The sequence below is a fragment of the Bufo gargarizans genome, chromosome 3, assembly GCF_014858855.1.
Source record: "Bufo gargarizans isolate SCDJY-AF-19 chromosome 3, ASM1485885v1, whole genome shotgun sequence".
Classification (NCBI taxonomy): domain Eukaryota; kingdom Metazoa; phylum Chordata; class Amphibia; order Anura; family Bufonidae; genus Bufo; species Bufo gargarizans.
Window position 1 is genome coordinate 294,068,704 of NC_058082.1, and position 13,321 is coordinate 294,082,024.

At 44.9% G+C, this 13,321-nt stretch overlaps 1 protein-coding gene across 1 annotated transcript in view; it reads right to left on the reverse strand.

Annotated features, from left to right (window-relative positions):
- The window catches only part of KIAA1522 (KIAA1522 ortholog), a 66,968-nt gene extending 53,852 nt beyond the window's left edge, over window positions 1–13,116 (reverse strand). The window contains exon 1 of the mRNA XM_044286472.1: window positions 12,408–13,116. Coding sequence (XP_044142407.1) covers window positions 12,408–12,582 — 175 coding nt within the window. The 5' untranslated portion in view covers window positions 12,583–13,116. The remainder of the gene's footprint in view (window positions 1–12,407) is intronic.
- Between the last annotated feature and the right edge of the window lie 205 nt (window positions 13,117–13,321).

Consider the following 13,321-nt stretch of genomic DNA (forward strand, 5'->3'; position numbering starts at 1 on the left):
TCCTGCTCTATAACATGCCGCCTGTAACTTATATAGCATTTTCATAGTGGCAGGTTCCCTTTAAGTGCTTTTTATGAAGAGATTATTGGTCAGTATGGTACAAGGAATAATAATATACTTTCCAAGTTCTTATGTTTGATACCCCTGTTTGTTGTTTTTAATTGTGGAGGATGGGAGTTACCCTCCCACTTTTAATAAGAACAGGTGTACTGTGGAGGAACTCCAGGGACCAGGAAGTGAAACAGTCTATAGTCCACAGTTTTGTATCCACCTTGCTATGCTGATGAATAAATAGAGGAAATATATTTTATGGACTGGTGAGCGCAGGGGTACATTTTTCCGCTGCTGTTACTATTTATCTGCTATTTTATTGCTGAGCACCCTGGAGACTGGGAGATCTGGATTGTTTGGGTGATGAGAACTGGCAGTGCTGGTGAATATCAACCGCTATTATAATTGTACACTTTGTACCTTACATTTATCCACATTGAAGTTCATTTGCCATTTCCTCGCCCCAACCCTCCAGCTTCCCAAAATCTCTCTTCCATGTTATATCATCCTCCTCTGTGCTGATTGGCCTCATGCACACAACCATACTTTTTGTCCGCATCCAATCCGCATGTTTTGCAGATTGATGTTGACCCATTTTTTTAAACGGGCGCCGAAAAAAAAAAGGTCGGACAGAAGAACGTGTGCTGTCCGCATCCGTATGTCTGTTCCACCATCCCTGAAAAAGATGGAACATGTACTATTCTTGTCCGTTTTGCAGACAAGAATAGGTATTTTTAACATAGGGTGGGATGTGCAGGACAAGAAAATGTGGACGGCACACGACCAGTATCCCCGTTTTGCAGATCCGCAATTTGAGAATCGCAAAACGGATACGGTCAGGTGCATGAAGCCTTACTTTGATCTGAAATATTATAATTACTATGTAAGCATTCTACAAGGTCATTAACATACTGAAAAGAGGAGGGTATAGTACTCACAGTACTCTGCGGCACCCCACTGGTGACTGTGATCCAATCTAAGGCTGTGTTATTAATAACTACCTTGTTTTCTATCACCAAACCATGTACAAATATTCTCCACAGTCCCAGCATTTATTTTTTATGTACCAACTTTTTATGCGGCATAGTTACACATTTCTTTGAAAAGTCCAGATACACAATGACCACAACATTATCCTAGTCCTATCTGGAAGTTGATCAGATTAGGCTACTTTCACACCTCCGGTTTGAATTCCGGTGCTGCCGGGTGCGGACGGAATGTCTGCCAACTCCAGTAATATAATGGGGTCCGGTGGAGATCTGTACGCATTCCGGTAGGCAAGTGGAGAACCGGCCAGATACAAAAACACTGCAAACCGAAGGTGTGAATGTAGTTTGACCGGCCCGATTCCTTATACAGTGATTGTCATATTGTGTTATAAGGCTATTAATCTTGAGATAGTCCAGAATAGCATCCTTGAAAGGGTTTTCCATGATTTTTTTTTACCAATGGGGATCCGAAAACTGGGACCCCCGTCAATCAGCTGTTTTGAGAAGGCAGCGGTGCTTCTCACAGCTCACCAAGCACAGCGCCGTACATTGTATAGGGGCTGTGTTTGGTATTGCACCTCAGCCCTATTGCTGCCCCTAGGCCACATGAACGTGTCATCACTGGCCTAGGGAAAGCTGCCTTCTCAAACAGCTGATCGGCGGGGGTCCCAGGTGTAAGACCCCCACCGTTCAGATACTGATGACCTAAGTCATCTGTATAAAACTCCCAGAACACCCCTTTAATGCCTTAGTGACCGGCCTGTTTTGGGCCTTACTGACCAAGCATTTTTCTTCCTTTTTTCATCGTCGAGTTCCAAGAGCTATAACTTTTTTATTTTTCCGTCTATATAGCTTTATGAGGGCTTGTTTTTTGCAGGACAAATTGTAGTTTTTAACCACTTCAGCCCCGCTAGGTGAAACCCCCTTCATGACCAGAGCACTTTTTACACTTCGGCACTACACTCCTTTCACCATTTATCGCTCGGTCATGCAACTTACCACCCAAATGAATTTTACCTCCTTTTCTTCTCACTAATGGAGCTTTCATTTGGTGGTATTTTATTGCTGCTGACATTTTTACTTTTTTTGTTATTAATCAAAATGTAACGATTTTTTTGCAAAAAAATGACATTTTTCAATATCAGCTGTAAAATTTTGCAAAAAAAACGACATCCATATATAAATTTTTCGCCAAATTTATTGTTCTACATGTCTTTGATAAAAAAAATGGTTTGGGTAAAAGTTATAGCATTTACAAACTATGGTACAAAAATGTGAATTTCCGCTTTTTGAAACAGCTCTGACTTTCTGAGCACCTGTCATGATTCCTGAGGTTCTACAATGCCCAAACAGTAGAAATCCCCCACAAATGACCCCATTTCGGAAAGTAGACACCCTAAGGTATTCGCTGATGGGCATAGTGAGTTCATAGAACTTTTTATTTTTTGTCACAAGTTAGCGGAAAATGATGATGATTTTATTATTTATTTTTTTTCTTACAAAGTCTCATATTCCACTAACTAGCGACAAAAAATAAAAAATTCTAGGAACTCGCCATGCCCCTCACGGAATACCTTGGGGTGTCTTCTTTCCAAAATGGGGTCACTTGTGGCGTAGTTATACTGCCCTGGCAATTTAGGGGCCCAAATGTGTGAGAAGTACCTTGCAATCAAAATCTGTAAAAAATGGCCGGTGAAATCCGAAAGGTGCACTTTGGAATATGTGCCCCTTTGCCCACCTTGGCTGCAAAAAAGTGTCACACATCTGGTATTGCCGTACTCAGGAGAAGTTGGGGAATGTGTTTTGGGGTGCCATTTTACATATAACCATGCTGGGTGAGAGAAATATCTTGGCAAAAGACAACTTTTCCTATTTTTTTTATACAAAGTTGGCATTTGACCAAGATATTTTTCTCACCCAGCATGGGTATATGTAAAATGACACCCCAAAACACATTCCCCAACTTCTCCTGAGTACGGCGATACCAGATGTGTGACACTTTTTTGCAGCCTAGATGCGCAAAGGGGCCCAAATTCCTTTTAGGAGGGCATTTTTAGACATTTGGATCCCAGACTTCTTCTCACACTTTAATAAATACCCCACATGTGACCCCACTTTGGAAAGAAGACACCCCAAGGTATTCAATGAGGGGCCTGGCGAGTTCCTAGAAACTTTTTATTTTTTGCATAAGTTAGCGGAAATTGATTTTTTTTGGTTTTTTTCTCACAAAGTCTCACTTTCCGCTAACTTAGGACAAAAATTTCAATCTTTCATGGACTCAATATGCCCCTCAGCGAATACCTTGGGGTGTCTTCTTTCCGAAATGGGGTCACATGTGGGGTATTTATACTGCCCTGGCTTTTTAGGGGCCCTAAAGCGTGAGAAGAAGTCTGGAATATAAATGTCTAAAAATGTTTACGCATTTGGATTCCGTGAGGGGTATGGTGAGTTCATGTGAGATTTTATTTTTTGACACAAGTTAGTAGAATATGAGACTTAGTAAGAAAAAACAAAAACAAAAACAAACTAAAAATTTCCGCTAACTTATGCCAAAAAAAATGTCTGAATGGAGCCTTACAGGGGGGGTGATCAATGACAGGGGGGGGTGATCACCCATATAGACTCCCGGATCACCCCCCTGTCATTGATCACCCCCCTGGTAAGGCTCCATTCAGACGTCCGTATAATTTTTACGGATCCATGGATCGGATCCGCAAAACACATGCGGACGTCTGAATGGAGCCTTACAGGGGGGTTATCAATGACAGGGGGTGATCAGGGTGATCTCCCCCCTGTCACTGATCACCCCCCCTGTAAGGCTCCATTCAGACATCCGCATGATTTTTTACGGATCCATGGATACATGGATCGGATCCACAAAACACATGCGGACGTCTGAATGGAGCCTTACAGGGGGGTTATCAATGACAGGGGGTGATCAGGGTGATCACCCCCCTGTCACTGATCACCCCCCCTGTAAGGCTCCATTCAGACATCCGCATGATTTTTTACGGATCCATGGATACATGGATCGGATCCACAAAACACATGCGGACGTCTGAATGGAGCCTTACAGGGGGGTTATCAATGACAGGGGGTGATCATGGTGATCACCCCCCTGTCACTGATCACCCCCCCTGTAAGGCTCCATTCAGACATCCGCATGATTTTTTCCGGATCCATGGATACATGGATCGGATCCACAAAACACATGCGGACGTCTGAATGGAGCCTTACAGGGGGGTGATCAATGACAGGGGGGTGATCAGGGAGTGTATATGGGTGATCACCCGCCTGTCATTGATCACCCCCTGTAAGGCTCCATTCAGACGTCCGCATGTGTTTTGCGGATTCGATCCATGTATCCATGGATCCGTAAAAATCATGCGGACGTCTGAATGGAGCCTTACAGGGGGGTGATCAATGACAGGGGGGTGATCAATGACAGGGGGGTGATCAGGGAGTGTATATGGGTGATCACCCGCCTGTCATTGATCACCCCCCTGTAAGGCTCCATTTAGACGTCCGTATGCGTTTTGCGGATCCGATCCATGTATCCGTGGATCCGTAAAAATTCATACGGACGTCTGAACGGAGCCTGACAGGGGGGTGATCAATGACAGGGCGGTGATCAATGACAGGGGGGTGATCAGGGAGTTTATATGGGGTGATCATGGGTTTATAAGGGGTTAATAAGTGACGGGGGGGGGGGTGTAGTGTAGTGTAGTGTGGTGTTTGGTGCGACTGTACTGACCTACCTGAGTCCTCTGGTGGTCGATCCTAACAAAAGGGACCACCAGAGGACCAGGTAGGAGGTATATTAGACGCTGTTATGAAAACAGCGTCTAATATACCTGTTAGGGGTTAAAAAATTCGGATCTCCAGCCTGCCAGCGAGCGATCGCCGCTGGCAGGCTGGAGATCCACTCGCTTACCTTCCGTTCCTGTGAGCGCGCGCGCCTGTGTGAGCGCGCGCGCCTGTGTGCGCGCGTTCACAGGAAATCTCGCGTCTCGCGAGATGACGCATATATGCGTGACTGTGCGCAGGGCTGCCACCTCCGGACCGCACATCTGCGTTAGGCGGTCCGGAGGTGGTTAATGGCGCCATTTTGGGGTACACATAACTTTCTGATTAACTTTTATTAACTCTTTCTGCGAGGGAGATGGGAAAAACAGCAATACTGTCACTGTGTTTTTACGTTATACATTTTATGGCGTTAATTTTTCAGTATAAATAACATAATATCTTTATTCTCTGGGTCACTATGATTACAGTGATACCAAATACATATAGCTTTTTTTTTGTTTCACTACTTAAAAATAATAATAATAATAATAATAATAATAATAATATATGTTTTTGCATTGCCGCTTCCCAAGACCCATAACTTTTTTATTTTTCTTTCTATGGAGTTGTGTGAGGGCTTGATTTTTGTGGGACAACTTGTATTTTTTAGTGGTAGCATTTTGGAGTAAATAGTGATTTTTGATCGCTTGTAATTATGTTTTTTTCGGTGGCAACTAAGAATAAATTTGCAAATCTGTCTGGGTTTTTTTATTAATTTTTTTTACAGCGTTCACTATAGGGGATAATTTACGTGATATTTATGTAGTCCAGGTCGTTACAGACACGACAATACCAAACATATGGGGGAGATATTTTTTTTAGCAATTTTTTTCATTGAAAAGCGTATTTTCAATGGAAAAAAAGTGTATTTTCAATGAAAAAAAAGCGTAATTTTTTTAAATGGGATTTTTTTATTGAATAAATGTGGTTTTTTTTTACCACTTAATAGTTCCACAAGGGGACTATAACAGACAATATTCTGATTGATTTTAAAATGCAATGCATTATCCATATAGTGCATTGCATTTTAATATCAGTGCTATTCTGACAATGACCAGCAGGCTGCGCCAGCGAGGCACAGCCTGCTGGAAATTACTAAAGGCTGGTCTGGGGCCTTCACGAGACCCCAGCCAGCCTTCACACACATCGGCACATCGGGGTGCCGATTGGAGACAGAGAGAGTGCGCTCCCTCTGTCAGTACTTTACATACGGCGGGCGCCATTGCCAGCGGCAAGTGTTAAACAGCCCGGATCGGCACTCCTGCCGGTCCTGGCTGTTAGAGCAGGGAGACCCATGTAGCGCTTTGACTGGGCCGCCGTAAAAAAAAAAAAAAAAAAAAGGAGTATGGGTGGTCACTTATTAAGGAAGCCTTTAAATAGTTGACCCACAATACAGTTTTTTCCCATCTCAGAGAGATGGCATATTGCTAGGATATGCCATCAATGTCCTCTGTGACCCACTCCTATCTCCGGTAGGGGACCTGTGAAGTGATTGTAGAGTTGGTATGCACTCTCCAATCACTGCTATGAGACTTCCAAAAATAGCGGAGCACAATGAGCATGAATGAACATATTAGCAATCTTTGCTGCTATCAGTGGCCACACTGCAACATTGTGTATGTTAAAGGGGTTTTCCGAGACTTTTTTTACCGATGATCAATCCTCTGGATAGGTCATCACTATCTAAATGGTGGGAGACAAGATACCGTTTGTGATGGCACCGATGGTTGCAGTAGCACTGCGGCGGCTCACCAAGCACAGAGCTTCAATGGGGCCGAGCTACATCTAGGCCATGTGACTGATGAACATGACGTCACATAGTCTGGGCCGGGGATCAGCAACCTTCAGCACTCCAGCTGCTGTGAAACTACAATTCTCAGCATGCTCTATTAATTTCTTAGAGCTCTTAGAAGAGCAGAGCAAGTATGCATGCTGGGAGTTGTAGTTTCACAACAGCTGGAGTGCCAGAGGTTGCCTTCTCAAACTGCTGATCAGAGGGGTTCCTGGTTATCGGACCCTCAACGATCAGATAGCGATGATCTATCCAGAGGATAGGTCATCAGTTAAAAATCCCAGAAAACCCCTTTAAAAGATGCACCAATGAAGAAGCAGATGCGCCGTTCCTTTTTCTTGAATGATGGGGGACTCAGCAATGGTTGACCCGAACCTACACATTTATATATGACTACAAAGACAGTGCTCCTAAATATTAACTAGAGAACCAAGAGGATGAAGATGTTGGTCTACATGCTGGTAAGACAAGTAAGTTTACTATGCAGGTATCGGGTCCCATAAGACCTGGTATGCTTGTGGTTTTTGTTGAGAACGGTACAATCTGCCATGTAAACAATGTCAGATGTCCAAACATTATTACGTCACTCTGTAGTTACAATTAACAAGGTTATGCCTACTGTGTTTTCCTCTCCCAACCACAAAGACAGCTGAGTCAGAAGGACATGTCCTTGTACAGCGTGTGACCCATCACAATGGCTGATCGCGACAACAGATAGGAAGGAATTCCTGGGAAGTCTAATAATGTGGTGGGGATTTCAGGAGGCAGGGTTCCGAGTAGTGGTATCTGAATATATACTTAGCACCTAATTCCCACCATTTCCAGAGCTGCAGCTCTGGACCTCAACTCCAGTCCGTGTTTACAGGCGGCAGCAGTGACAGCTGTATGCAGCATGTGACCGCTACAGCCAATCACTAGCCTTAGAGGTCTAGAGGTCTTGAGCTTTATACCGCTGAGACCAGTGACTGGTTGCAGTGGTCACAACTACATTGTCACTGCTGCGGCCTCTTCCTAGGCCAGTGACATCACATTCATCAGTCACATGATCTAGGTGCAGCTCAGATCTATCCAAGTGAATACCAAGGACAGCAGCTAGCTATGCAATGGACAGTGTTGTGCTTGGCAAGTTTACTGAAGGGCTGTGGCCTCTTTAAACAGTTGATCAGAGGGGTGCCGGTATCGGACCTCAACCGATCTGATATTGATGATCTATCCTGAGGGTAAGTCATCAATATCAAAAACACACAGAAAAAGCCTTTCAGGGTTGAGTATAGTATCTTTTTTTTATTTTAACACTTTGGCTTTGGAAAGTTTTTGAAATAAGTCAACAAGACCTCTGTAGACATCATTATAAATTTAGATGTTTGGATGGCTGGCGGTTTGGGTTTATTCAGTCCCAGTCTATAGTGTACAATGCCGTATAATTTCTAGATGGGGCTAATGGCTGTAGTACCAGTCAAAAAGAGCAAGGGCATCTGTTAGGTGCTGAACTTTAAAGGGCATATCCATTTTTGTGACCATTTGTTTACTCCCATGTATCCCATGCAGATAGTCTTGTAGAAACCATTCCTTCAGAAGTTGGGAATGGTTTGAAGGAACTATCACTGCAGAGTCAGACTACCCAGGGTTTGAGTGTAGAATGCAACCATGGTGATACATAGGTCTGCATAGGAGATGTATATGCAAAACTGTAGGACATTATCAATTCCCTAAATTTGTATTTTAGATGTATTATAGCAAAAAAAAAAGTTTCCTAAGGGAGACATATATTTTAAACTAGGCTATCAAGACAATGTACATCAAAAATGACCATTACTGACAAACAAAGTCCTAAAATGTATCATTTTCTTCTCGCCAAGCTGTTATATGACAAGGGGAACATGGTTGGCTTTGATGAGAAAGAATTCATAATGATATGTTCCTGAACGTATAAACATATTAAAGAGATACCTATTTGAGATGACCACCTAAATTTGCTTTGAAACAAAGTCTTCTCAGGTGGTGGTCTTCTCAAATATAATGGTCAGCATGCATAATATAAATATGGTGGAAGTTACTGAAAATTCTGGTCTGGATAGTGGAGTGATCTTCTCACAGAGATGGTGTTTCTAAGAGGTTTAGCATTCTAGTAGCAGTTCGGATGTGCTTGGACTAGCAGAACATGTTACGAGCTGCAGTTTAGTTCCTGACTAAGCCAAGCCAGCTTTCATTGAACTCTGTGCACATTCCACATCACTAGCTGGATCAATAATTTCTAGGCTATAACTTTCCACACAACCGATGGCATGTTCACCGTAACAAACTCTACAGGCAGACTGGCACAAAGTAGGCACCAATATAGTGATTTCACACATATGGGGTGCCTAGGCCCAACCAGTAAAATTTATTTTGGGGGCCCACCGTATGGATACTTTCAAATATTACCTGCTCCTACAGCAGCAAGATGCTACCAGATGACTGAATATGGAGGTCGCCACAGCAACTTTGTGAAGGTAGGTCCTGGGGAAAAGAGGACACTGGTAGCTTTCCTCTATACCTAGAAGTCATCTCAGCTCTGGTTGTGTCTATAATAAACTGGAGTTTCTTTAATAATCTATCAAGTTTTTTATATGAACATAGGCTGGTGGAGGTGCTGTACATTTAACATATGTATGTAGTGCGGTAAGTCTACTGTGTTATGTGCCACTTGTGCAGGGGGTGGGAGACTAGGGGCGCACCTTGCTCAGGGGCCCCACCGGGGGATTCACCTGTACCCCTGTGGGCCAGTCCGAGCCTGCACATATTTGTGTGTTAAACATTGTGCCTCAAAATCCCACATGTCCTCTATGTACGACAACAATAGCTCCGAGCAGATGCTGACTGTTGCTAACCCCACCCAAGCCAACATATTGTGCTCAATTTGGCAGGTCGCACTGTAATTATACAATCTCAGTACACACAATGGGAAATGAAAGACATGTTGTATCCAGTTAAATGAAGATTTCTGGAACAACTCCTGCAAACAAAACTTCCAGCTGACATATCCCAGCGCCGTGATCTGTGATTTCACTCAGATACACCCAGCATGTGGAACACTGCTCTGGGGAAAATGGGTGTGTGACATATCCAGGAAGGAAAGCGGCTGTGCGTGGTGTGAGGGAATCTGTGGAAAATCCCATCCGTGTTACAGGACGGACATGGCTTATATGTGCCACTTGTATGTGAGGACAGGGACGCAGAGCCATATCCTAGGCAGCAGGATGTCATGGTATGTTCTCCACCGTCGCTAGCACCCTCAGGCTACATCACTGTGTTGACAAGACAGTTTCATGACAGAACTGTTGTGTATGACGGCCATTAATCTTCTGTGACCACCTGACTGTGAGCAGACGCTGAGTAATCCTGGTAGTCACATAATGGGCAGCATGCATTATATATATATATATATATATATATATATATATATATATATATATATATATATATATATACATATATATACACACACACACACACAAGTCAGGCAGGCTACTAAACATTACATCTCTGACTAGAAAAATATGGTGGAAACCAATGTGGAAGCAATTATAGCCTATTATAATGAGGTCTGGTACTAGGAAAGATGGGTGACCACCACAATGGCCGCCAAAACAGTCCTCATAGGCATTTTCTACAAAATCTCTATAGTCGTGAATGACGAGTCTGCCTAGCTAGGTGGTAATACATAATCTGCCCATATATTTCGGCATAGTCACACGTGCTGTCAACAAGTGTAGGAAAGCTAGGTGACATCTTAAAGAATCTGAAATGGAAGCCATATTGGTCTCATCCACCTTTCCCAGCGCAACTTGACAGAAGAGGACAGCTCGAGAGTTTGCCTTTTGGCGGGAAATGGCCTTTGTATTGGAAATGTACTGCTTTCTGAAGAAGAATGCATATCCCGCAGTCGTATGAATGCACATAACATGTCATGACCCACCCTAGACGCCTGTATATAATGCCATACAAGCCTGAACGTGGGCCTATATAGCCTTAGGTGGCCTACACTTCTCAGTAACGTGAGCCTTTAATATCATCATAATATGTTATATGCACCCTAGCAAGGCGTATGGGTTTACTGTCAAGTTGTCAGTACTCACTTTCACTCCTTAGGGGGAGTCAGGTTTTCAAAAATATACTGTGTATACCTATAAAACACCCCCAGTAGTGGGAAAGGGACAGTGGCAGCGTAGTGTCCCATGAACGGATCAGCCAATGGTTGTAAGCAGCAGCAACATCTCCTTAGTGACACAAAGTGCTGCACAATGGCGAACCCGTGACATCATCAACCTTTGGAAGAAACAGGACTGTCACCCCATTCAAATGACTGGTGGCATGCATTAAAGGGGTTGTGTCACTTCAGCACATGGCATTTATCATGTAGGGAAAGTTAATAAAAGCCACTTACTAATGTATTATTATCCATATTGCTTCCTTTACTGGCTAGATTTATTTTTCCATCACATTATACACTGCTTGTTTCCATGGTTACGACCACCCTTCATCACTCTAGCAGTGGTGGTCGTGCTTGCACACTATAGGAAAAAGGGCCGGCCTCTCAGGTGGCCATGACCATGAAAACTCACAAAAGGCTTGTGCTTCTCTTTATAGCAGGCATCCTCAAACTGCGGCCCTCCAGCTGTTGCAAAACTACAACTCCCAGCATGCCCGAATAGCCTACAGGTATCAGCCCACAGCAGGGCATTGTGGGAGTTGTAGTTTTACAACAGCTGGAAGGCCGCAGTTTGAGGATACCTGCTCTATAGTGTGCAGGCACGGCCACTGCTGATGGATTGCAGGGTGGCCGTAGCCATGGAATCAAGCAGTGTATAATCCGATTGAAAAATGAATCAAACCAGAAAAGGAGGCAATAGGGACAATCACAATACATTAGTAAGTGCCTTGTATTAACTTTCTCTACATGATAAATGCCATTTGCTGACACAACCCCTTTAAGGACCTGACAAAAAAAATCCCCTTTAAGGAGTCCAATACTTGTGTTGTGGGTCTGTACCCTTCAATGTCCCACGATGCCTGGCATGACATGTTGGTCATTTGTGACAGCTTTTGCCGTAAAGAAGCTGAAACATACAACTATTTCACCAAACCCCTAATGTCATCACAGAAGGTGGAGTCCCATGGTGGCATTTCTTCACAGGTGTGCGGCTGTAGCCTTGGCACACAGATACGGTATGTGCCCTATGCTGTATATTTTTAGGGTAAAGTGTGAAGTCAGTGCCTAGCCCAGGTAATGGTTATGAAGCATTCTTACACAATCACTCACACTTATCTGCAAAGTCACTGACAGAAAACTGCTGGACGCCGCCATTTTCCTGCCAACTGGTTACTTATATACTCGTAAAGAAAGTAGTGATGTAACCGACGCCAAGTTCAAGCAGGAGTCATGCACTGGCATTAGTGCCATCCCTGAGCTTACATGATATAGATGTAGAAATACTATGAGGCGGGCACAGACACTGCTGGGAGGCCTGGCACTCTCTCATGGGTATGGCAGTGAGGCCTGGCACCTCCACCACTTATACAGGATGCAGTTGCAGCCTAAGAACTTCTAGCACTGTCCATACAGGACAAGTCATTGCCCAGGTTTGCTTGGCACAGGCTACATATCAGGATAGTACCACCGACCTGGGCATTGTACAAAGCATATGGATAAAGGCTGTGCCCACTACCCTGCCATCTAATTCTCTTACCTTTGCCCTCCGGCTGCTTGACCTCTGACTTTTTCTTCTTGCGCCCCCGTAGCCAGGTCAGTGCCCGTCGCAATGTGCCAGGTTTGTGCTTTTTCTTCTTGGGCTCCAAAGCGCCCAGATCGGGGACGGGGGGCGCGGGGTCGCGATCTGGCATGAGGGCGGTTTGGGCAGACATGGCTCAGAAGGTGGGGGGCATGGTGCCACCGGGGCTGCCAGGCTGCTTCATCTGGTGCACTCCTGAGATGCTGGCGGCTCCTTTCTGCAGCCTCTGGGTGTCTGCTGTACTCCACGTGCCGAGGCAGCGGTGTAATCCCCCGCGGAATAGCAGCACGGGCTCCAGATGCCCCCAGTGTCCCGGGCTGTCTGACTTGTGTCTCCCCGCTGCCTCTCTGCGGGCTCCTCCTCCCAGGGCTTCCGCATTCCAGCCCCGGAGGCGGGGCCCGGCACACCTGGGACACCGGGGACACCGAGCCTGGGACGGCAGGCCCCGGTCTGCTGCTGCTGGTATATGGGCGCCAGACTATGGAGCCTCCTCCGCCCTCATGGCGCTGTGTTCAGGTTTCTCTCATCCACCCGAGCGTGAGGGCGACAGGTGCCCCTGCTCCATACGTATCCCGCTCACAGAACTAGTCACAAGGTGACAGCGGACACGTAGTCACGACCATCATCACGTGTACAGGACGGCGCCCATGTCTATGCCATGTACATATGTATGGGCAATCGGTGCAGTCAGACTAGGCAGGGTCTTATTAACCCATTGTGCACAGGCTCCTCCCTCAGTAAACATGACCCGTTGTCATAACATTGGGCTTGAACTGAAATCGCTTCCAGCTACATGAGAACAGCCTGAGAGAATAGAGCTATTGTGAGGCGCAGAGAGGGCTGGTCACACAGATACACAGTGTGCAGTCTGA